The sequence below is a fragment of the Bufo gargarizans genome, chromosome 2, assembly GCF_014858855.1.
Source record: "Bufo gargarizans isolate SCDJY-AF-19 chromosome 2, ASM1485885v1, whole genome shotgun sequence".
Classification (NCBI taxonomy): domain Eukaryota; kingdom Metazoa; phylum Chordata; class Amphibia; order Anura; family Bufonidae; genus Bufo; species Bufo gargarizans.
Genome location: NC_058081.1, coordinates 322057461 through 322084064, shown reverse-complemented (window position 1 = coordinate 322084064; position 26604 = coordinate 322057461). Strand labels below are relative to the sequence as shown.

Genomic DNA, 26604 nt, shown 5'->3' with positions numbered 1-26604 from the left:
GCTTATACTAGAGAGAGTGGAGAGGGTGTAAGCAGTAAGTTTGTGTTGACATCACTGATTATTTTTCCCTTCCTCTGATCCGTCAGAACAATAACCCCCCAAAAAACTGATCCTGTCTGTTGAGCATCCGCCTTCACTCGGTCAGCATTTGGTCAGTAATCCATCAGTATTGCTAATGCAAAAAACAAACAAAAAAAAACAGGAGTGGATCCAAAACAGAAATGACACATGAACGGAATATTTGCACGTCTTCTGTTTTTTGTACCCACTCCTGCTTTTGGCTACCAAATCATAAGCCAATTCTGATTGGACCATACAGGCCTTACAGCTGCTACACAGACAGGATCCGTTGTGTGTATGTGTATAATTTTTTCTTCCTTCTGACAGATCAGAAGAAGGGTCAAATTAATAATGATGTCAGCCAGGCCGAAATGCAAAATATTGGCCCAGTCATGAAGTGTGGAGGGTGGGAACAGCATGAGTCCACAGAGTGGCCCTATGACATAGTTGTGAGGTGGAAGCAGCATGAGAAGAACACAGAGTTGCCCAATGACAGAATCTGGAGGTGGTGACAGCATCAGGAGGAAGCCACAGAGTGGCACAATGACAATGTGGAGGTGCTGGCAGCATCATGAGGCCACAGAGCGGCACAATGACAAAGTGCGGAGGTGACAGCAGCATCAGGAGGAGGCCACAGAGTGGCAAGGTGACAGTGTGGAGGTGGCAATAGCATGAGGAGACCACAGAGTGGCAAGGTGACAGTGTGGAGGTAGAAGCAGCATGAGGAGACCACAGAGTGGCAAGGTGACATAGTGTGGAGGTGGCAGCAGCATCAGGAGGCAACAGAGTGGCACAATGACAGTGTGGAGGTTTCAGCAGCATCAGGAGACCACAGAGTGACCCGGTGACAGAGTGGGGAGGTGGGTGGCAATACCAGTACCAGCTGAAGATGGTGGATGAAAGAAGGAGCACTTGGCATCAGATGGGTGGCATCAGGCAGGTGGCAGCATCAGAATAGTGGCTGAGATAGGAAGCCAGAAGTAACCGGTCTCTTTTGTCAAAGTGTTGGTGTGGCACCATGGATGATTTAGTCTGATGGATCAGGCATTGGTGCGTGGAAATCCTGGCTGATCCACGCCTGATTTATCTTGACAAAAGGTCAGTCTCTCCACATTTTGGGTGGACAGGTGAATTCTTCTTGGGGTAACTATGGCCCCCGCCGCACTAAACACATGCTCTGATGCCATACTACTGGCCGGGCAGGACACCTTTTCCAGGGCAAACTGTGCTAGTTGCCGTCACAAATCCAATTTGACTGCCCAGTAGTCCAGCGGATCTTCAATGTGGGGTGGCAGGGCACTGTCCAAGTATTCCACCACCTGCTGGTTCAGGTCCTGCTCCAGGTCTAGCTGTTGCTACTGGTGAGTACTCTCTTCACTAGGCGGGTGAAGAAAGCTGCTCATCAGCGACTTTAGACTCAAATTGCTGCTGATGGAGCTGGAACTGCTTCTACCCCCACCCTGCCACAGCAGCCATGGCAGAGAAACGTGAGCACAGAGGGCCCCTTTGGTTAGACCTGTGAGAGGATGGACGATGGCGCAGATAGACAGTGGCCAACTGACTACATAGGATGGCTCTGTAGTAGTTCAGTTTTTCCTCTCTCTCAGCGGGTGTAAAAAAGGCCACCATTTTTTACTGGTAGCGAGGGGTCCAACAAGGTGGAGAGCCAGAAGTCATCCCTCTGCCAAATGGTGACAATTCAGCTGTCACTACGCAAGCAAGTGAGCATGCGTCAGGCCATTTGCGCAAGTGACTCGGAGGGACACCCTGCCTCCATCTCCATTGTATACTGCCATGGTGTGTCTGGGTCCTCTGCCTCGTCTTCCTCATCGCCCTGTAGCTGCTCTGGCTTCTCCTGCTCCTCCTCTCCTGTCCCCTGTGTGTAAAAATCACCCATTTTGCTACACATTGCTTGTGCTCCAATGTCCTCCTCCTCCAGTTCAGCCCAACAGGGCTCATGTGGCCGTGAGATCTAGGCGCCACGTCTCCAGTCCCCTGACCAGCCAGATTTACCAGCATCTGTTACAGGACATGAAGCAGTGGAATGACGTTGTTCATCCCGTAGTCCTGGCGACTGACAAATAATGTTGTCTCCTCAAAGGGTCTGACCAAATGGCAGGTGTCACGCATGAGCTGCCACTGGCTGACATTGAAGTTACACAGAGGAGTACTCCTGTCTGCTTGGATCATCAAGAGATCGTTTATGGCCTCTGTTCGTATAGTCGGTCCAACATATGGAGAGTGGAATTTCAACGAGTGGAAACGTTGCATATAAGCCTATGTTGGGGGATGCCATTCTGCAGCTGCAGCTCAAGGAAGATGTGCTTTGCAGTGTACGAGTGGCTGAAGTGCATGCAAAGTTTCCTGGCCATTTTTAGGATGTCTTGCAGATGGGTAGAAAACTTTAGGAACCGCTTGACAACCAGATTGAACACGTGTGCCATGCAGGGCACATGACTCAGCCCTCTTTGATGCAGCGCTGACACCATGCTCTTCCCGTTGTCGGTCACCATGGTTCCGATTTTCAGTTGTTGCGGAGAAAGCCAGGATTCGATTTCTTGGTGAAGGACACGGTGCAGTTCCTCCCCTGTGCGACTCCATTTACCCAGGAAAACGAGGTGCAGAACAGCACGACACCGCCATGTTCTGCACATGTGGCATGCTGGATTGGCCCTGTGAATTGTCCCTGCAGTGGAGGCTGAGGACACGGTGGAGGATGAGGAGGCAGAGGTGGACATTGTCGCAGGACCAACGGCGTGAGAACATGGCGGCGGAAGCGGTGTCACCTGGCCAAGTTGCTGGTGTGGCTGTGCAGAAACCACATTCACCCAGTGGACCATAAAGGACATGTATTGTCCCTGACCGTAGTTACAGCTCCACACATCAGCGCTGCCGTGCACTTTGGCAGACACCGACAGGCTCAAGGACTGGCCCACCTTCTGTTCTACATGTGTGTGCAGGGCTGGTACTGCCTTTTTGGCAAAGAAATTACTGTTTGGGACTCTCCACCTCTGCTCGGCACAAGCCATCAGTTCTATGTAAGGTGCAGAGTCCAACACTTGGAAAGGGTGGGACTGCAGCACCAGGAACTTGGAAAGGAGCACCTTCAGCTTCTGTGCCGTTGGATTCGTGTATGCATACTGTTGTCTCTTGGCAATCGCTTCAGTGATCGATTGCTGACGGAATGACTGACGAGGAGTAAAAGGAGAAGGAGAAGGAGGAGCAGGAGCATCAGGACCAGCAGATGATGGGAAGGACAGACAGCTCACTTTGGCTGAGGTGGTGGAGCCTTGACTGCCTGAAACCTGGTGACTGCCAATGGGTGATGCAGCAGTAGCTGCAGCAGGCTGAACCACTACATCTGAGCCACGGTTCTCCCAGGCCACTTTATGGTGACGCTGCATATGTTGACGCAGGGCCTTAGTGCCAACATTGGCACCCTGGCCACGCTTCACTTTCTGCCCACAAATTCTACATATGGCCATGTTCACCTTCTCCGGCGGCTTAACAAAAAGACTGCCACACCGCCAAGTAGGTGATTTTACCCCCAACACTCCACACTAACAGACTGCTACCGCTGCTGCTTCCGTGAACCTGTGCACCACTACTTTCCGGGCAGGTAGGCTCCTGCGAAGCGGGTGGTCTACCCCGAGCACGTTTGGCTCCAGACCTCCCACTGCTGCCTCCCTGCTGAGTCCCGGCCATACTAGCAACTTACTGGCTCTGCCACTGCCTCACGGGATAGCTGCCACCCTCTTCTCCTGATGATGAAGCCCCTTCGTCACCCGGCTCCCAAGTGCGATCAGCTACATCATCATCATCATCATCGAGTACTGTCTGCATGTCACTGATGTCCTCCTCAAACATCTCTGGGTCAGGAGTCTCACCGCTCGCAACACAAGCTCCTATGACAGTCTCCTCATCACTACCTAGCCACCAAGCAGAGGAAGCGGCGGATGTCTCCTCGACATCTTGGCTGACCAGTAGCTGCTGACTGTCCTCTAGTAGCTTGTCTTCGCTGTATAGTGGGGCTGAGCCCACAGCATATAATACTTCTCTGGCTGAGGGAACAGAAAAGGACAGAGGCAGGTTGAGGACAGGTGAGGGCACAGGGCCTGCTCCCCGGCCTTGCCAACTAAGAGTTGTGTCTGAAGAACCCACTGACTCTTGGCTGGGGGTGTCTGATATCACTTTGGACGAAGTGGATGACCGACTCAACCATTCAAGAACCGCTGGGTTGCTGGTCGAAACACGACCGCTAGATGACACCAGGAGCTCAGGCCTCTCGCTGTGACTCCAGCTGCCATGACCCCTTACGCTGCTGCGACCTGTGCTTGCGCCAGAAACATTTAGGCCTCTGCCACTCCGCTGTGCAAGGCCTTGCACTACTCTGTCTGACATACTGTGAGATCAAATAAATAAATAAAACACCCCAAAAACGTCTAATTTTCTCACTTCACCACACAACAGCTAATAAGCCCTTTTTTTCCCACTAATACACGCCAAAAAGGGCTGTAATTTTCTCACTTTACCACACAATGGCAAATACTATTTTTTGTGCCACAAATACATGCAAAAAAGGGCTTTAGAACATAATAACTGCACAGCTGAACGGCAAATATATTTTTATTTTGCCACTAATCCAAGGCAAAAAGGGCTTCAGAACATATAACTGCACAGCTGAATGACAAATATATTTTTATTTAGCCACTAATACACGGCAAAAATGGCTTTAGAACATATAACTGCACAGCTGAACGACAAATATATTTTTATTTTGCCACTAATACACAGCAAAAAGGACTTTAGAACATATACTGTATTTTTCGCCCTATTAGACGCACTCCCCCCCCCACAAAAAAATAGCAGTGCGATGTGACTCACGCTGCCAGCGCCCATACTCCCGGCCTGCCTCCTCCCTCCTCTCTGCTACTGAGCGCTTGTAAGTAATACAGGCGCTGATTACCCTGAACTTTTATATATTAACAATGCCTACAATTATAGATAAGATTATATACAGTGAGCGAGGCCCGTGTAGTAGAATACAGTCACTGCACGGGCCCTGCTGTCATTATAAAACCAGATGCGACCCCCACCCCCTGTATTGGGGGTCATTCACACTACAGGGACACTGTTATGGAGGAGATCTGTGGATGACACATAGCATAAGATGCTATATATGTGTCATCCACAGATCCCCATAACAGTGCGATCCAGAGACCCCAATAAGAGCCATGCAGAGATCCCCCATAAGTGTCACCCACAGATCCCCCATAAGTGTCACCCACAGATCCCCCATAACAGTGTCACCCACAGATCCCCCATAACAGTGTCACCCACAGATCCCCCATAACAGTGTCACCCACAGATCCCCCATAACAGTGTCACCCACAGATCCCCCATAACAGTGTCACCCACAGATCCCCCATAACAGTGTCACCCACAGATCCCCCATAACAGTGTCACCCACAGATCCCCCATAACAGTGTCACCCACAGATCCCCCATAACAGTGTCACCCACAGATCCCCCATAACAGTGTCACCCACAGATCCCCCATAACAGTGTCACCCACAGATCCCCCATAACAGTGTCACCCACAGATCCCCCATAACAGTGTCACCCACAGATCCCCCATAACAGTGTCACCCACAGATCCCCCATAACAGTGTCACCCACAGATCCCCCATAACAGTGTCACCCACAGATCCCCCATAACAGTGTCACCCACAGATCCCCCATAACAGTGTCACCTACAGACCCCCCATAATAGTGTCATCCACAGACCACCATTAGTTCAAAACCAACCAAAAGCGCACCTTTTGGTTCAAAATATGTTTTTTAACTTATTTTCCTCCTCAAAAACCTAGGTGCGTCTTATAGGGCAAAAAATATGGTAACTGAACAGTCGAACTGCAAATATATTTTTATTTTGCCACTAATACACGGCAAAAAGGGCTTTAGAACATATAACTGCACCGCTGAATGGCAAATAGGCACTTATTTTTTTCCACTTATACATGCCACAGAAGGCTTTAGAACATATAACTTTTCCACTAATACACGGCAAAAAGGGCTTTAGAACATATAACTTCACCGCTAAACGGTAAATATATTTAACTTTTGCCACTAATGTGCCACTAATGCACGACAGAAAGTGCTTTAGAACATATAACTGCACCGCTAAACGCCAAATTTATTTTGCCACTATTACACGACAAAAAGGGCTTTAGAACATATAACTGCACCGCTGAACAGCAAATACATTTTTATTTTGCCACTAATACATGGCAAAAATGGCTTTAGAATATATAACTGCACCGCTGAACTGAAACTATATTTAACTTTTGCCACTAATGTGCCACTAATGCACACAAAAAAGGGCTTTAGAACAAATAACTGCACCACTGAACGGCAAATATATTTTTATTTTGCCACTAATACACACCAAAAAGGGCTGTAATTTTCGCACTACACAACGGCTAATAAGCCCTTTTTTCCCACTAATACAAGCCAAAAAATGCTTTCGAAAATATAACTGCACCGCATAAGGGCAAATAAGACATATAAATATTTCCTTGTAATAAACACTGTTAATGTCTGTATCAAACAGCACTTGCACCCTAATAACAAGAACGGTTTGCTGGAGTTACAGAGATGTAGCAATTTGGATCTCCAGTCAGTGCAGCAAGGTGTACTAGGATTGTTCTTATTACCCAGGCTGTAACCTCCCCTACTGAACCCTGTTCTACATAAATGCAGTGGAATGATTCCTCCCTATCCTTTCCCTACAGCTTGAATAAACTTTCCCTGCACTTGTATATAGTTTTTTTTAGCACAATGAAGTTTTTTCTAGCACTGTCCCTAGCGCCTGCTGACGTCTCTCCCTGCACTAAGTACACTGGAAAATGGCTGAGGCTATTTATAGGGCTATGACATCACAGGGCTGGCTGGCTGCTGATTGGCTGCATGCATGGTATTATGGGTTATCCCACCATCCCAGAGTTCCTTGCTCCATGTCCTCACACATGCAGCAGCCATTTTAGGAAAAAATGTGATTCGTTACCACGAAGCGTGAGGAAATTCGGATCTGGTGCAAATAAAAATTTTCCTGAACTTCGGATCGAATTCCACTTCGTCAACTTCAATTAGCTCATCTCTACTGCCTACCTTGCTTGTAGAGAAAGATCACATGGGTCTAATATCATGACCATTCGGTTGGGCATCATGGGAGGCCTGGTCAGAGGAAATACAGGGGGGAGATTTATAAAACTGGTGTAAAGTTGAACTGGCTTAGTTGCCCATAGCAACCAATCAGATTCCACCTTTCATTTTCCGTAGGAGCTATGAAAAACAAAAAGGTAAAATTTGAATGGTTGGCTATTTTCCTTTACACCAGTTTGATAAATCTCCTCCACAGTCTCCACAGATGGCACAGTCGCATTACCACTCTCCTGATCTCTGGAGTGAGACAAATAAAGGAGCGCAAGTGCATTAGTAAATTGCAGGCGCTGGCAGGTGAAGCACAGGGAAAGGGAAAAATGTATATCTGGATAACCCCTCTATAGTAAAAAGTTGTAAAAGTACACATGCACAGCATTTTGGTGATAGCAGTTTTTTAGGCTAAATGGTCTTTTTAAAATATAAAAAAATATGGCACTTTTTTGGTGTTTTCATTGGTTTATCTATGGTACTTAAAATACACCAGAAATATAGCACGTACAAAATTACATATATTCAAACTCTTGGAAAAATATTTAAAATGCATGGGATTTTCTACATGTGTTTTAAAATGCAAAAAAACGGGGGAAGAGACTTAAAGGGGTTGTCCAGGAACAGAAAAACATGCTGCCTTCTTCCAAAGACAGCTCCACACCTGTCCATGGTTTGTGTCTGGTATTACTGCTCAGCTCCGTCAAAGTGAATAGGGCTGAGCTGCAATACAGGGGAGGTGCTGTTTTTGAACGAAAGAAGCCTTATTTTTCTGATTCTAGACAGGCCCTTTAAAACAGAGTACAAAATCATGAATGGGTTTCAGGCATAGGTGGATTGGACCCTACAGGGAAATCTCCCAATGGCCCGATGCCTAGAGAGGCCACTCAAGCCCTCCTCACATCCGCAAGCTGGGTACATAATGATCTGATTATCCCCTACTCACCTGGCCAGCAGCCCTCCTGAATTTAACTGTATGGACATCCTCAGGACAGCTATATACTTGAATATTGTGGCACAGATGGCAGTATTTTGTGCTGCACTGTGGTATTTGTTTAAACTAGGAAAGGTATATTTCACTGCCCTATGGTATTGCTGGGCCTCCTACTTATGTTTCCCCTGCCTAATATGTTGCCTTCTTTCAAAATGGACCCGCCTGCAACTTTTAATTTTTTTTTTTCCAAAGCCACTTTTACCCAGTCCACCCCTGGTTTCAGGCATGGAGTATTGAGATTTGGTTGTGAAGACCTAAATTAATTCATCCCACTTGACATCAGGCCATAAGATATAAATGCAAAATACTACACAAAATGTAGATCAATAAATATGCTGTCCTTCAGTCCTAGCCAGAGGCAATCATATTGTAAGCAGTGTACTGGGGTGGGCTCCCCAGGATACAGAGAAGTCATGAACTAGGAAAGCAACCCCAACACCAGCTTTTGCCAAAACAGAATTTTACTTAAACATGGCAATAAACACAACCACAAATGCTGGGAACATACAATAAATTTACATGCACCTAGCCCGAAGGCTGAGACCCTTGTGCTACACAGCACGGCGCCCTCCGATGGATGCAGGAGGAAAGTGCAGTAATTTACCTACTGGTGGGCACAACTAAACTGCCACACCTTACCTGTTATTGCCGATGCAGCACAACCGCTTACAATTTTGCAAAGCTCTACAGTATTCCCCCTCACATAACTGGTCTTGTGCATTAGTATTCATCCTGAGCAAAACGCCAGCCAAACAGCAGAATGTCAGTCCTGATGATTTAATTTAATCTATACAAACAGTGTTCAGACAATGAGAGCCGTTTCCCCATCTCACAATATTTCCTCTGCAGATACTGAATATCAATAGTCATGTACCTGAATTCGGTGTACTGTGAGCACTTTTGAAACTGGAACTGTGCTGAGATAGCTGTGCTTCCACTCTTTGCTGCGGCAGTTAACGTGGCTGTAGAATAGAATCACAAATCTCTTCGTTGTCAGGTATATCTTTATATGCTTCATTTATCGTTTAGATGCCTGCATAATTACAGCTACAGTATATGGACTGGTATATGCTAGCACTGCCTACAGAGATTACATACATAATTTAGTTGCATTGCAAACATCAAAGTAAAGGCTCATGCACACGGCCGTAGCGGTTTTGCTGTCTGCAAAACACAGATATCGGCCGAGAGCCTGCTGCCATTTTTTTTTCACTCCTTCAGAAATGTCTTATCCTTGTCTGTAAAATGGACAAAAATAAGACATGTTCTTATTTTTGCTGGGCCCCGGAACAGACTTTCCCGTGTGGTGTCTGCATCTTTTGCAGCCCAATTGAAGTGAATGGGTTTGCATCCAATCTGCCAAAAATGCAGACCAAAACCACGATTGTGTGCTTGAGTCCTAATAGACAACAGCTGCCTATGAAACAGGTTATTAGACTAGCTTCACACAGCAAGCAGAAAAATCAGAAATCAGCCTCTAAATTAAAAGGCGCTTTTTTTTGTGTATTCCTTTTTTCAGCAGTAAACACCTGTAAAATACACACCAAATAGCAATTGTATACATGTATTTTGGAAACCTCAGCTTCTAAAAGGATTCAAAGAAGTAACATTCCACTTAAAGCCTCATTCACACGTCACTGTTTTGATCAGTGATGGTGAGCCAAAACCAGGAGTGGAGCCTTCACAGACATAAGGTATAAGGGAAAGAGCTGCACCTGTTCTGTGTTTCGAGCCATACCTAGTTTGGGCTCACAATTAGAGATAAGCGAATCGAAGCTGACAAAGTCGTTGTGTGGTGAAGTGGGAAAATTACAGCCCTTTTTGGCGTGTATTAGTGGCAAAAAAATTAAAATTATTTGCTGTTCACAGCTGCAGTTATATGTTCTAAAGCCTTTTTTTGTCATGTATTAGTGGGTGAAAAAATAGGGGCTTATTAGCCATTGTGTGGTGAAGTGAGAAAATTACAGCCATTTTTGGCGTAATACATAAGGATTATTTGCCATTCACGGCCGCAGTTATATGTTCTAAAGCCTTTATTGGCGTGTATTAGTGGAGAAAAAGAAAAAGGGCTTATTAGCTGTTGTGTTGTGAAATGGGTGGTTTTTCTACACAGGTGACAGAAGAGGAGGAGCAGGAACAGCCAGAGGAGCAAGAGGGAGATGAGGAAGACGAGGCAGATGACCCAGACACACCGTGGCAGTATGCACTATTGAAAATTTTAGGCCCAGCCCAATTTTTTTACTGTATATGCCATATGGAAAAACGGAATGGAAAAACGGAACAGAAACGGAAACACAATGGAAACAAAAAGCAGAACGGATCCATGAAAAACGGACCGCAAAACACTGAAGAAAACATAAGGTCGTGTGAAAGAGGCCTTATGGTGTATAGACAGGAAAAGGCTACTTAGATATATGTCAAGTGGAGTGTATTTTGTGGCAGTTTTATTATACTTCCCAAAGCAAGAAAATGCTGCAAAGATACTAGATTTCCAGTAGATACAATTTTCGAATAACAGTTTACAACTTAAAATTTCCATATATCAGTAAATCAGAAGTAGGGCAGTAGTTAGAATTTGGTAATTATGCTTCTGTCACTTACATAATCGAGGTAGGGAATCCCTCAGTGATTATCAACAAAATAGCTCAGCTCTTCCGGCGGCTTCTGTTAGGCCTCTTTCACACTTGCGTTGTCCGGATCCGGCGTGTACTCCACTTGCCGGAATTACACGCCGGATCCGGAAAAACGCAAGTGTACTGAAAGCATTTGAAGACAGATCCGTCTTCAAAATGCGTTCAGTGTTACTATGGCAGCCAGGACGCTATTAAAGTCCTGGTTGCCATAGTAGTAGTGGGGAGCGGGGGAGCGGTATACTTACAGTCCGTGCGGCTCCCGGGGTGGTCCAGAATGACGTCAGAGCGCCCCATGTGCATGGATGACGTGATCCATGCGCTTGGGGCGCCCTGACGTCACTCTGGAGCGCCTCGGGAGCCGCACGGACGGTAAATATACTGCTCCCCCGCTCCCCACTACACTTTACCATGGCTGCCAGGACTTTAGCATCTTGGCAGCCATGGTAACCATTCAGAAAAAGCTAAACGTCGGATCCGGCAATGCGCCGAAACGACGTTTAGCTTAAGGCCGAATCCGGATCAATGCCTTTCAATGGGCATTAATTCCGGATCCGGCATTGCGGCAAGTCTTCAGGATTTTTAGCCGGAGAAAAAAAGCGCAGCATGCTGCGGTATTTTCTCCAGCCAAAAAACGTTCCGTTCCGGAACTGAAGACATCCTGATGCATCCTGAACGGATTTCACTCCATTCAGAATGCATTAGGATAAAACTGATCAGGATTCTTCCGGCATAGAGCCCCGACGACGGAACTCTATGCCAGAAGAAAAGAACGCAGGTGTGAAAGAGCCCTTACTTAGGCCTCATGCACACGACCGTTGTGTGCATCCGTGGCCGTTGTGCCGTTTTCCATTTTTTTTCGCGGACCCATTGACTTTCAATGGGTCCGTGGACAAATCGGAAAATGCACCGTTTTGCAGCCGAGACCTTGATCCGTGTATCCTGTCCGTCAAAAAAAATATGACCTGTCCTATTTTTTTGACGGACAACGGTTCACAGACCCATTCCAGTCAATGGGTCCATGAAAGAACACGGATGCACACAAGATTGGCATCCGTGTCCGTGATCCGTGGCCGTAGGTTACTTTCATACAGACGGATCCGAAGATCCGTCTGCATAAAAGCTTTTCAGATCTAAGTTTTCACTTCGTGAAAACTCATATCCGACAGTATATTCTAACATAGAGGCGTTCCCATGGTGATGGGGACGCTTCTAGTTAGAATACACTACAAACTGTGTACAAGACTGCCCCCTGCTGCCTGGCAGCACCCGATCTCTTACAGGGGGCCGTGATCAGCACAATTAACCCCTTCAGGTACGGCACCTGAAGGGGTTAATTGTACTATCATATCCAACAAATAATAGTAAAAGTCCAGCTCACCTGCATCAACAGTTTTAAGAGTGCACGGATGGGATGAGACCCAAGCATATAAACTTGAACGGAAAGGAAGAAAGATCCAGCACCTTGTTTTTCTTGCTTGACGTTTATTCCACAAACCAAATGTACAGCGGTGATAGAAACCTCCAAAAATAAGCCCCAGTACGGTCTACATGTTTCGAACCAGATGGTTCTTAATCATGACCTCCACAGTAAATTTCCAACACAGTGTATATATAGAAAGGTGAACACAGAAATCCCTCCCCCATTAAACTAGCAGGGCGGTGCTAGTTATCTCAGGTGTTGTAATTAAAAGTGCTAACAGAAATTTAAGTGCACAAAAACACATTCAGAATTAAAAATTAAAATCCAAAATGAGCCATTATGAACAAACATTCTATAATATTATTGCATCCAGCAGGTAGGGAGGAGAGAAATAAGAGTGCAGCCACGAGATATAACAAATGAACAAATATATGAAAAAATCTGAAAAAGCTCTGTCTGAACACTCCTCTGCATCTAAAGAAGCTCTGTCTGAACACTCCTCTGCATCTAAAAACGCTCTGGCTGAACACTCCTCTGCATCTGGAAACGCCCTGTCTGAACACTCCTCTGTATCTGCTGGGTGCAATCCATTTTAGTTCAATTAGGCTATACAATAATATCCTTCAAAGTTGCAACATGGTGTAGTTGTTAATTCTATCAGTAAATATACATAAGTTCCTTTCTCTGGTCTTTTCCCTGCAGGACTAAACCAGAGAAAGGAACTTATGTATATTTACTGATAGCATTAACAACTACACCATGTTGCAACTTTGAAGGATATTATTGTATAGCCTAATTGAACTAAAATGGATTGCACCCAGCAGATACAGAAGAGTGTTCAGACAGGGCGTTTCCAGATGCAGAGGAGTGTTCAGACAGAGCTTCTTTAGATGCAGAGGAGTGTTCAGACAGAGCTTTTTCAGATTTTTTCATATATTTGTTCATTTTTTATATCTCGTGACTGCACTCTTATTTCTCTCCTCCCTACCTGCTGGATGCAATAATATTATAGAATGTTTGTTCATAATGGCTCATTTTGGATTTCAATTTTTAATTCTGAATGTGTTTTTGTGCACTTAAATTTCTGTTAGCACTTTTAATTACAACACCTGAGATAACTAGCACCGCCCTGCTAGTTTAATGGGGGAGGGATTTCTGTGTTCACCTTTCTATATACACACTGTGTTGGAAATTTACTGTGGAGGTCATGATTAAGAACCATCTGGTTCGAAACATGTAGACCGTACTGGGGCTTATTTTTGGAGGTTTCTATCACCGCTGTACATTTGGTTTGTGGAATAAACATCAAGCAAGAAAAACAAGGTGCTGGATCTTTCTTCCTTTCCGTTCAAGTTTACTATCATATCCCCCTGTAAGAGATCAGGGCTGCCAGGCAGCAGGGGGCAGACCCCCCCCTCCCCAGTTTGAATATCATTGGTGGCCAGTGCGGCCCCCCCTTCCTCCCTCTATTGTAATAATTCGTTGGTGGCACAGTGTGCGCCCCCCCGTCCCCCCATTCCTCCCTCTATTGTAATAATTCGTTGGTGGCACAGTGTGCGCCCACCTCGGCCCCCCCCTTCCTCCCTCTATTGTAATAATTCATTGGTGGCACAGTGTGTGCCCCCCATCGGCCCCCCCTCCCTCCCTCTATTGTAATAATTCGTTGGTGGCACAGTGTGCGCCCCCCATCGGCCCCCCTCCCTCTATAGCATTAACAACATTGGTCCTCAGTGTGCGGCCTCCCATCCCCCCCCCCCCTCCCCAATCATTGGTGGCAGCGGAGTTCCGATCGGAGTCCCAGTTTAATCGCTGGGGCTCTGATCGGTAACCATGGCAACCAGGACGCTACTGCAGTCCTGGTTGCCATGGTTACTTAGCAATAGTACAATAGTAGAAGATTCATACTTACCTGCTGGCTGCTGCGATGTTCGTGTCCGGCCGGGAGCTCCACCTACTGGTAAGTGACAGGTCTGTGCGGCGCATTTCTAAATGAACTGTCACTTACCAGTAGGAGGAGCTCCCGGCCGGACACAGACATCGCAGCTCCCAGGTAAGTATGAATCTTTTACTATTGTACTATTGCTAAGTAACCATGACAACCAGGGTTGCAGTAGCGTCCTGGTTGCCATGGTTACCGATCGGAGCCCCAGCGATTAAACTGGGACTCCGATCGGAACTCCGCTGCCACCAATGATTGGGAGGGGGAGATGGGAGGCCGCACACTGGCCACCAATGTTGTTAATGCTATAGAGGGAGGGGGGGCCCGATGGGGGGCGCACACTGTGCCACCAACGAATTATTTCAATAGAGGGAGGAAGGGGGGGGCGGGGGGGGGCGCACACTGTGCCACCAACGAATTATTACAATAGAGGGAGGAAGGGGGAGGGGGCCGATGGGGGGCGCACACTGTGCCACCAACGAATTATTACAATAGAGGGAGGGAGGGGGGTGCGGGGGGCCGCACACTGTGCCACCACCTATTATTACAATAGAGGGAAGGGGGGGGCCGCACTGGCCACCAATGATATTCAAACTGGGGAGGGGGGGGTCTGCCCCCTGCTGCCTGGCAGCCCTGATCTCTTACAGGGGGATATGATAGTACAATTAACCCCTTCAGGTGCATTGTAATTCAGGACGGATCCATTTGGCTCCACACGGCCAGGCGGACACCAAAACGACTTTTTTTTCATGTCCGTGATCCTCCAAAAATCAAGGAAGACCCACGGACGAAAAAACGGTCACGGATCACGGACCTACGGACCCCGTTTTTGCGGACCGTGAAAAAATACTGTCGTGTGCATGAGGCCTTAGGCTAATTTCAGAAGAGCGTGTCCACAGCACTCAATATGGGAGTGTGATTTCCTGTTATGGACATTGCTCCTTTCACAGTACTGCACGGCATTATACTGATTTATAATGCGGTGTATCTCTGCATAACCTGACAGCATTATTTCAGTACAATTCAGTAGATGCAAGGTCATGCAGAGACACACAGCTTTATAAATCAGTAAAATGCCGTGCAGTCCTGTGGAAAGAGCAGAGTCCATAATGGGAAATTACACTCCCACACAGAGCATGTTTTCAGCAGTGGACATGCTCATCTGAAATTAGCCTCATATAGATATTTGCATTTTTCCGTTCTGTTGTGCTGTCCATTTACACAAAAGTGACAAGATTCAGTACATCCAAATAAAGTTTTATCGTAGGCTACTTTAACATTAGCGTTTTCAATTCCGCTATTGAGATCCGTCATAGAATCTCAATAGCGGAAGAAAACACTTCCGTTTTGTCCCCATTCATTGTCAATAGGGACAAAGTTGACCTGAACGAAACGGAATGCACCAAAATGCATTCCGTTCCATTTTGTTGCCCTCCCATCACGGACAGAATAACGCTGCAAGCAGCGTTTTTCTGTCCGCAATGTGGTGCGGAGCAAGACGCATCTGTCCTGACACACAATATAAGTCCATGGGGACAGATCAGTTTTCTCTGACCAATAGAAAACGGATCTGTCCCCCATTGACTTTCAATGGTGTTCATGACGGATCCGTCATGGCTATAGAAAACATAATACAACTGGATCCGTTCATGATGGATGCATGCGGTTGTATTATGGTAACGGAAGCGTTTTTGCAGATCCATGACGGATCCGCAGAAAACTGTCAAAGTAGCCTTAGTAAATAGGGTATTACACTTAGTAGGCGCATAGCAGAACTGATGCACAGTACCTGTTTCATATGTTTTCTGTGCAGATAACTGGCAGGAACAGTTCAAAGATGGAGCCTCACTTTTGCCTGAGCAAAGGGTTTCTCTTGTGTCTTTATTTATAATTTCACAATTCCAGGGCGCATTGCGATCAAACAGTGAAGGGTTTTTCTCAATGCTTACTGCAATCTAAAATAATCAAATCAGCAAATAATATTGTTAGAAACATGTGAAGTTCACGTGGGAGCGATGTGGAATTGCAAAATACATGTAGAAGTCTGAAAATATTGTGAAACATTCTACATCCTGAGTTTTACTCAGTACCCACCCTTCATCTATACAAACATGTGCATATCCACTTCTATGACCAGGAAGGCTGCTGGCGTGCATTTACTAATATAAGTGCACCTAGCTTTAGGGCTCATTCAATATACGGGCACCGGCCGTTTGTGCACTGCATTACGGATGTGGACCCATTCATTTGAATAGGTCTGCAATCCGGATGGTGCGGGTGAGAAATGGAGGCACAGAACCCTATGAAAGCACTACGATGAATGCTTCCGTGGTTTTCTGTCCATGCCTCCAAATTGCAAAAAATAGGACATGTTCTATTTTTTTGTGGTGTAGATGGATCACAGACCCATTCAAGTTGAATGAGTCGGCATCTGTCTGCGGCAGCCACAAGGATGATGCCCGTGCATTGGGGACCGCAATTTGCAGTCCCCTATGCATGGAACGGGAGGCATGACACCTAGCCTATCAAGGGGTCATGAAAATCAACACGGATGGCACGGGTGACTAATTTTTAGCTGTGCAGTGTCTGAATTACGGATGACACACAGAGGGTAAAAACAGACACACAGACCAAACATGGATTCTTCACAGATATCTTCACGGATGTCAATCTGAATGTGGACGAGGCCTCATACAGGAAAGGATAATGATGGCCTATCTTCAAAATAGGTCATCATTATCACATCGGTGAAGGTCTGAGTCCAGGCACTTCCGCCAATCAGCTGTTCTGAGGAGCCCCCACTCTCACTGGAGCTCTGATGAGCGCAGACAGCTCCTGGCAGCAATCTAATGACTGTGCCGTACATAGTATAACAGCTGTGTGTGGTATTGCAGCTCAGCCTCATTCAGGCTGAGCTGCAACTAGGCCCTGTGCAACGGGCGCCTCCCCCGAGGGCAAAAGGAAAAAAGTACTTGTGTGAATAAAACACTGACAGTGGTTCTGGACACGTATCCTAAATGGTACGTGGGCAGAAGAGGTAATCTGGGAATGAGCGGCTCCGGCTCTGGCAGAGGCTTTTTGTGGAAGCGCAGCACACCATCTACCGACTCCTGCAGCCAGCTCACCCTCCCGACAGCAGTTGGGTCCTCCTGCCACGTCTCCGATGCCGTCAAGGCTACCAGGGATTTCGTCATAAGGATCACAGCTATGGCAAAGGGCCCCTGAAGGGACTCCATAGGGGTGTACTCCACAACGTCTCCTTAGTAAAGACTGTGCCTTGCCTGCAGCAGGTAATGGCGTTTTACGGAGCACCGTCCCACAAAGAGCTCCCATCCAGTTTTCTCATCTAAGAGGAAACCACTGTCTCACTGGACTGAGAACCAGACTACTGACCCAGTTCTTCGCTCCAGGAGAGGATCTCGAGGCTGCGGTCGTTCCCATATGCGGATGGCCCAGTCCTGAATGGCTCGCTTATGGTCCCACATTTTGGCGGCGTGGGCCGTCACCTCCTTAGGCACAATTGGGTTGAGGTCTTCAAAAGTGCCTCTCTTCCTGGGCGGCAGAGTGGTAACTCCGACTGCCTCTGCCGAGCCAGCCATCATGGGGAAAGCCTCGGACCCTGGCTTGGATTTCCTGACTATTTGTGAAACTCATACCTGTGGCTCAGTGCCGAGTGACTCCGGCAGTGCATTGCCGTAGCACATATTGCTCCAGTTTGGCTTCAGCGGACACGCCATCTTGCTTCCTTGATGAGCAATACCAAATGGTGAAGGAGGAAGGGCTTTGGGGGGGGAGAAGAGTCTCCACTTCCTCTTTCTGTATTGTGCGGCTGTTCTCTCTGGGAAAGGCTGGATTTTCGCGCTCTAGATTGGGGCGTTCCTTTACTTTCCAGCTCTGACTATACAAGAAGATGATGTGCCATCGCTGATAAAAATGGCGAATTAACCCTTCAGATACCAGCGCACACAGTTTTGCGCCTGCCACTCCGCAGCAAATTCAATAAAGTAATTTTTAAGTTTTTTTTGTAAATCCTATAGGCAGTATAATTCAAGGGCACACAGATTAATCCTGTTCGGCTCCTGTTCTTATCCTGTTCTATAGGCTTTGTGGTACAAGGAAACAAACGTTATCCTGTAACGGCTCATTGGGGATCGGGGATAATGGGTGTCGGACCCCTGCCAATCTGATATTGATGACTAGAGATTAGCGAAGTTTTAAAAAATTTGATACGGACACTTCTCCAAATTTTTCAAAAAAATTGCTTTGTTCCGAATTAATTTGTCATGAAGTTTGTTAAATAAGCTATATCCTTGCCTGCAGTGAGAGTGTATCTCGGTGTCCATCACTGTGCATTGCACTAACATTCATAGCCTGTTCTTTCTGGTACTGAAATAGTTAGTGTGTCAGGCAGGTGGACACCCCAATAACAGTTAAATTACACAGCTAAGGGTACTTTCACACTAGCGGCAGGACGGATCTGACAGGCTGTTCACCCTGTTGGATCCGTCCTGCCGCTATTTCGCCGTGCCGCCGGACTGCAGCTCCGTCCCCATTGACTAAAATAGGGACGGGGGTGGAGCTCCGGCGCAGCATGGCAGTGTGCGGTGAGAGGCCACCGGACTAAAAAGTCGGACATGCAGTACTTTTAGTCCGACGGCACGGCCAAATAGCGGCAGGACGGATCCGACAGGGTGAACAGCCTGTCAGATCCATCCTTCTGCTAGTGTGAAAGAATCCTTATTCACCCCAATTTGAGAATCAAGGTTCTTTGTTTCATTTTGTTGTTAAAAGAGTTTTGAAAAAAAAGTATTAAAAATAATAAACAAATCAATAATTAAACATAAATAAAAGGGAAGTATAAAAACATACAAAACCTTTAGGGTCGTTGAATCCACAAGCCCGCGAGTGGCTCATATGGTATAGACTTTACAGAAAGAATAACAATTACAATACGAATGTAAAAAATGTACTATTAAGTATTACACCTTTCCATCTTTGGGAAAAGCTTTAATTTTCAGGCATTTTCCAAATCCATCTGAAATTCCTATCCATTTCCCCAGTGCTGTGGATGCTCCACATTCAGTCTTCATGGTACACCTATTTTAACGGAAATAAGAGAAACTGAAATCAGAGCTTGGGTCCTATTACATGGAAGGATGTTACAGGCAGTTGTACAGTTGTTTAGTCGTTCATTGGGTGTTTGCTGGCACTTTTACATAGATCATCCCTGATAATCGGACCAATTATTGGTCTGTGTAAAAGGACTTTTATTTGCCATTTTAAATAATGTAAGGCTGCAATAAACTGAAGTCTCAGAGTGTTAGCTCCCTCATCAGTCGGCGTACGCTCTGTCCAAGTTCCCATCAGTATATCTCACTCTGATGCGGAAACTACTACATTCTGGACCTAATCATATATGGGAGCTAAGTATCTTTTTTCTTTCGGGACTACCATCTATGTTGCACAACTTTATTATTACCCCCTGATGAGCTGCAGTTGCGGTAGAAATGCGTAGGGGTTTATGTGTTTCTATACATCATTATATTTCTAAGTGTCCGTCCATAAGCATCCTCAGAGACTATCTCATTAGTCTAGCTTATGATATTGGATATAGGGCAATTTAGGGGTGCAATAGGTCTAGGTACAGGGACAGGTCACCCCCCTCCCATCAGGAGGTGTCCCTGGGCTGAGCAAGCCATAGGGTCAGAACTGGGGACAAATTCTTGACCCCTGTTTACCTCAATGACCCATATACCCCCACCAGCATTGCTTATATACCTCCTTTTGCATTTTGGCCCTTGATGGAAAAAACTTCATTATTTTTTGTTTTTCTCTGGAAGCATCTGACATGGTATTAGTCTGTGTAAGTGATTCACACTAGGGCTGTTTCAGCCTATTACCCATCTATAAAATTAAAGGTTTTTTTTTAACTGAGCACGTCTAAACTTAGATATTCAACTTCCTACTTGTGTACGATTGATCATTATATGTTATAACTTTGTTACTTTTTACTAAAATAAATAAAAAGAAATAATTCATGTGATAACAAAGCAGATCAAAAAGGTTCTAACCTTTAGGCCTCATGCACACGACCGTATGTATTAATTCCCCAGGTCAAAAAGAGGGACATTTAAGGGTCAAAGAGGGACTTGGGTTTAAAAGAGGGACTGTCCCTCCAAAAGAGGGACACTTGGGAGGCATGCTGGAATATTACAAAGAGGCACAGTGAATCCTTGTAATGACACACATGTGCATTGTGAATAAACTAAGCATAATCATAACCATGTCATGTGTTACTGCATGTGTGACTCTGATATCTTTCTGAATAAAGGCACCTCTTATTTGCTGTGAACAGTCATAGGTAGCTGCATAATTTAATGTCGCTACTGTGTATGCATCATGTAAAAATATGTTTACAGAGCTATTATAGAGCATGTTTCATGTATTATGTATTAACATGTATTAATAATCAATAATTGAGAAATGCCTATCAATTCCTATTTTTTGCTATTTTTTCTTATTTTTGCTATTAGATAAGCATGTAGCCATTTTTTAAAGCAGATATAGTATCTGCCCCAAATGGTAGAGCATTCCATAGTTTAAATACTCTAACTGTAAAGAATCCTTTCCTGCATTGATGTCTATATTGTCTTTCCTCCCCACACAAAGAATGTGCCCTGGTTCTTTGTAAATTCCTTGGAATGAATAAATTCCAGTTCTTTGTATTGACCGCATATATATTTCTACATGACAATAAGATCACCTAAAAGGCTTCTTTTTTCAACCTGAAGAAAATCAGATTTTTATACCCACTCATTATGAGAGACTTCTGATCCCATTTATTAATCTAGCTGCCTGCCTTTGAAACCTCTTTATATCTCCAATAAGTTGAGTCAAAAACGGAATCTCGTACTCAAGATACAATATTATTTTGATTACAGACATTTATCTTTCTTGTATAGATCCTAAAATATTAGTGACTATTCACGGTAACTTATAGGCCTATACTTGGTGTAGATGCTGGAAAAAGGTCCTGTAACGTACACTAACTGTATCTTTTGGGCTCCATTCACCTGATGGAGGCCAAATGAGTGTAGAGTACAATTTCTATGCAAAGGCATCACTCGAAAAAAAAATTATACCTTATGGAATAGGTTTATTTTATCAATTGGAGGCTACGGATGACATATCCCACTGTAAATGTCAGGAGCTTTTCCTGGTGTCAGATGGAGGCAGAAAATGTGATGTGAGCTGCACCTTTAAAGTCCTTCTCTTACTAAACTCTAGTAAGAAATGTTTCCTTCCGATTAGATGACAGTCTTTAAAGCATTAAAGAAGGATAATGAACAAACCTGTTCTCTGAAGGACACCATCCACAATGTGGATCATTTGCTGATAAGCAATCATTACATGATTCACGTTGTTCACAATTTGCAATCTTCAGACGTTTTATCTAGATAAAGAAGTACATTTTTTTTAAATAATGGGCAGGTCATTTTTTAAAGAATTGTATTTTTATTATTAATGGCAAATTCCAGTCACGCATGAAAATTATACTGTACTGTCTAGCTCCATATGATCCGGAATTACTGTAGTCAAAGTAAAAGTATTCCACAAAAATCTCCTTAGGCCTCTTTCACACGGGTGATATTTCCACGCGGGTGCAATGCGTGAGGTGAACGCATTGCACCCGCACTGAATCCGGACCCATTAATTTCTATGGGGCTGTGCACATGAGCTGTGATTTTCACGCATCACTTGTGCGTTGCGTGAAATTCACAGCAAGCTCTATTTTGTGTGTTTTTCACGCAACGCAGGCCCTATAGAAGTGAATGGGGCTGCGTGAAAATCGCAAGCATCCGCAAGCAAGTGCGGATGCGGTGCGACTTTCACGCACGGTTGCTAGGAGACGATGGGGATGGGGACCCGATCTTTATTATTAATAGCATTCTTAAAACAGAATGCATAGTACAATAGGGCTGGAGGAGTTAAAAAAAAAATAAAAAAAATTTAACTCCCCTTAATTCACTTGTTCACGCAGCCCGGCTTCTCTTCTGCCTTGAAAAGGACCTGTGGTGACGTCACTGCGCCCATCACATGGTCCATCACATGATCCATCACCATGGTGATGGACCATGTGATGAGCACAGTGATGTCACCACAGGTCCTTTACCCAGGTCCTGAAGAAAGAAGACAGAAGAGATGTTGGCTGCGCGAACAAGTGGATTAAGGTGAGTTATATTTTTTATTAAATTTTTTTAACCCCTCCAGCCCTATTGTACTATGCATTCTGTACTAAGAATGCTATTATTTTCCCTTATAACCATGTTATAAGGGAAAATAATACAATCTACACAACACCTAACCCAAACCCGAACTTCTGTGAAGAAGTTCAGGTTTGGGTACCAAACATGCTGATTTTTCTCACGAGCGTGCAAAATGCATTACAATGTTTTGCACTCACGCGGAAAAATCGTGCATGTTCCCGCAACGTACCCGCATCTATTTCCGCAATGCCCGTGTGAAACCAGCCTTACACGCTTCAATAATGTGCATGATTCAGCAGATTTTGATGACGATCTTAATGTGTAAATGCTTTTGATGTCACAACTGTGATCATAGATCTTCCGAAATGCTAAATGTTTTCATCATAAGTTCAGTTATATTAAACCAGAGCACTCCCCTGTGTGCAAATAATAGGCTGACAAATGAGTCTCACTTTGACTCTATACTTGCAGTTTCTCACATACAATTCAGCCACCATTCATTGGTATTCTGATCAGGCGTATGAGGAAAAAGTTACTCACGCTTCAGAAGTATCTTCAATATATTTGTAGCTTTATTCTTCTTGATAAAATACATATATGGCTCACAGGCACTTTTTGTTCAGAGGACGCTGAGCTGTACCACACTAGCTCATGCGCGACGTTTCGGGGGTCACGCTCTCTTACTAATAAATAAGGGGGGTGTCCCCAGAAACGCCGCGCATGAACTATATGTCTTTTATCAAGAAGAATAAAGCTACAAATATATTGAAGATACTTTTGAAGCATGAGTAACTTTGATCAGCACATCTCTGTGTATTAATGCAACGACTTGATGGTCTGGTATTTGAACCACCCATACTTTGGTGCTCCACCATTGTAATATCTGACGATAACAATTACCGTATCTTGCAGTATCAAGAAATCCACATATAAACACACACCAGTATGGCCAACCACCACAGAAAAAAATGGTACCCCAGCTGCTAAAAAAAGGATACTACTTACTTCTTTAACAGTGGCAACATATAGATAGTTGATGTCAACAGGGTCCATGGGAATGGTATGGAATACCGGAGCTTCATTTGTAAATGTGTACAATACTTCTGGGCAGTTTGCAGTGTAATTTGAGTTTAAAGTAACCTGAGTCTAAAATGTAGGAAATTAAAATATAAATTACCGTAAAGAAACACATGACACCATAGTGTTTGATCCATATATTGATTTACAGATTCAAGCAATCTTTCAATTTCCACACAACTGGGATGGCTAGAAGCATGGATATAACTATTGCCCAGGAAGAGAAGGGGTGTCATCTGGCGGTAATTAGGTGCAAGAACATGTTTGTACTTTTTGGGGAAATAACAGTATGGTGGCTTTTTGCTACATGTGGGTTTTCTGATATATCACACTATTATTATACATACCATACCTATAATTATTGCTACCAATGCTGCTGTTTTATTTTTTTTTACACATGGTGGTGAGGGCCCCATCTTATGCAGCTATGAGGCCGTATGAATCATAGTTACAACCCTGGCTATAAGCATAGACTAGAGAAGGCCACATAGCAAAATGCAAGGATAACATTTGAGATCAACTACACAAACACTTGTAAGTGACTTGCAAGTATCGACTCCTGCTTGCTCTGCTACATTAATATCCTGATCTGGAAACACTGAAGATGAAGGAGGACCTAGAAATGTCATAATCTTCTCTGTGGACATGGCTACTCCTCCTTACAACTCAAGTCTTGTGCCAGTAGTAATATCCTATGCTTAAAATCAATTAAAATGCTGTTTTGAGGGAAATTCATAAAACTTGTGCAAAGAAAAACAATATTATTGCTCATGCCAAACATTCAGATAAGATCCAAGAAGTCATTTTAATTAAAGGGGTTGGCCACTTTCTGGTTATTGTTGACCAATGGGTTTGTAAGACTATTATATGGCACTTACTAATATAATCTTTGTTAAAATTCTGCACCATTTTCTATATTCCATAAGGTATGCCCCCTTGTTTACAAAGTCTTTTGTGCTATCCACAGTGAGGTCCTGTCCATAAAATGTCTGCTAAAGGAGGGACATCTGACCAAGCAGATTACCTCCATGTGATGCCTTCTCCATTTCAATGCACTGCACCTGCTATCTGCACTTGTTCAGTTGGGAGTTAGTGCAGGTGCAGTGTGTATGAATGGAGAAGGCATCACACGGAGGTAATTTGCCTGGTCACATGACCCTCCATTAGTGGCCAATTTATGGACAGAACCTCTGTATGGACAGCACAAAAGGCTTTGTAAACAAGGGAGCAGACCTTATGAAATGTAGGGAATGGAACAGAATTTCAACAAAGGCTATCTTAGTAAATGCCATATAATCATCTTACATATTGGTCAACAAAAGCCAGAAAGTGGCCAACCCCTTTAAGAATAGAAAATACAGTCTTACATCATTCCAGGTCCTAGGAACATAATTTTATTTAATTGCATTTATATAAATTGTCATTGTGCATAGTTGTCCTCTTTCTATCATGTAGACAGTACACACAACTTCAGTGATACAGTATCTTCTTCACACTTACACAATAAAACATTTATGCCAGTTTCCCACCTTTAGTAATTTTCCATTTCCAGTCCCAAGGAAGAATACTAGTCTCTTTTCCACTTCTTTTACGTGCACAGCAGTTAGGTCTCCATGGGTGAGTATTGGAGCTCGATGGATTGGCATGATATCACTAAAATTTCTCTTCAAGAAGTAAAGGATATATTTAGTCAGAATTGTGATCAAGCCAAATAATGTAAAACCAAATAATTAAAAGTCACTAGAAAAAACAAGTTCCAATTACCGTACACTCATGAGTCTGAATCTAATGGGTGCAAAGATGAATTCCCTTTGTATCTTCACACTTGTTAGGTGGGGTTCACACCATGTTTGGCCATGCAGTTTACAGTATAAACAAAGTCGTACATACTGTACCACAGGGGCAGACCATTAACCTCTTAGTGACCAGCCTGTTTTTGGCCTTACTGACCAAGCGTTTTTTCGAACTTTTTTCATCGTCACGTTGTAAGAGCTATAACTTTTTTTTTTTTTTTTTATCTATATAGCTGTATGAGGGCTGTTTTTTTGCGGGAAAAGTTGTAGTTTTTAATGGTGCCATTTTGGGGTACACATTACTGATTAACTGTTATTAACGCTTTCTGGGAGAGAGATGGAAAAAACTGCAATTCTGCCACTGCATTTTTTCGTTATAAATTTTACAGCACTCATTTTAAGGTATAAATAACATAATATCTTTATTCTCTGGTTCAGTATGATTACAGTCAGACCAAATACATATTTTTTTTTTACGTTTTACAACTTTTTGCAATAAAAATGTTTTTGCATTGCTGCTTCCCAAGAACCATAACTTTTTTTTTTTTCTTTCTATGGAGTTGTGTGAGCGCTTGATTTTTACAGGACAACTTGTATTAAGTTTTTTGGTGACAACTAAGAATAAATGAGCAATTCTGTCCGTTTTTTTACGGCATTAGCCGTAGAGGATTATTTGCGTGATATTAATGTAGTACGGGTTGTTATGGACGCGGAAATACCAAACATATGGGGATTATTTATTTTTGCAATTTTTTTTATTGAAAAGTGTATTTTCAATGGAAAAAAGGGTATTTTTTAATGGAATTTTTTTATTTAATAAATGTATTTTTTTTACCACTTAATAGTCCCACAATGGTACTATAACAAATGGTATTTTGATTGCTTTTAAAATGCAATGCACTTTCCCTGCTGGAAGTTACTTAATAGTCCACACATCGGTACCCTTTGATCGCATTTGCGGGGTGCCGATGGGAGACAGAGGGAGTCCGCTCCCTCTGTGAGCACTTTACATGCGGCGGGCGCCTTTGCCCGCGACATGTAAAGTGTTAAACAGCACGGATCGGCCATGGCTCTCATGTGAAAAAAGCGGCAGCCCAGCCTAAGGCCCCTTAGTGACCGCTGTAAAAACACGTATGGGTGGTCACTAAGGGGTTAAGGTTATTAGAGACATGGGACCCAGCCCAAGCTGACAACATCCCTTATTTTAACG

General features: G+C 44.3%; 1 protein-coding gene across 1 annotated transcript in view; it reads right to left on the bottom strand.

Annotated features, from left to right (window-relative positions):
- Positions 1–26604, bottom strand: part of PLXNC1 (plexin C1) — a 131945-nt gene that overhangs the window by 91246 nt on the left and 14095 nt on the right. Inside the window, 6 exon segments of the mRNA XM_044280514.1 lie at positions 9140–9227; positions 16047–16212; positions 19243–19354; positions 21610–21710; positions 23530–23670; positions 25131–25265. Of these exon segments, the coding sequence (XP_044136449.1) occupies positions 9140–9227; positions 16047–16212; positions 19243–19354; positions 21610–21710; positions 23530–23670; positions 25131–25265 (743 nt within the window).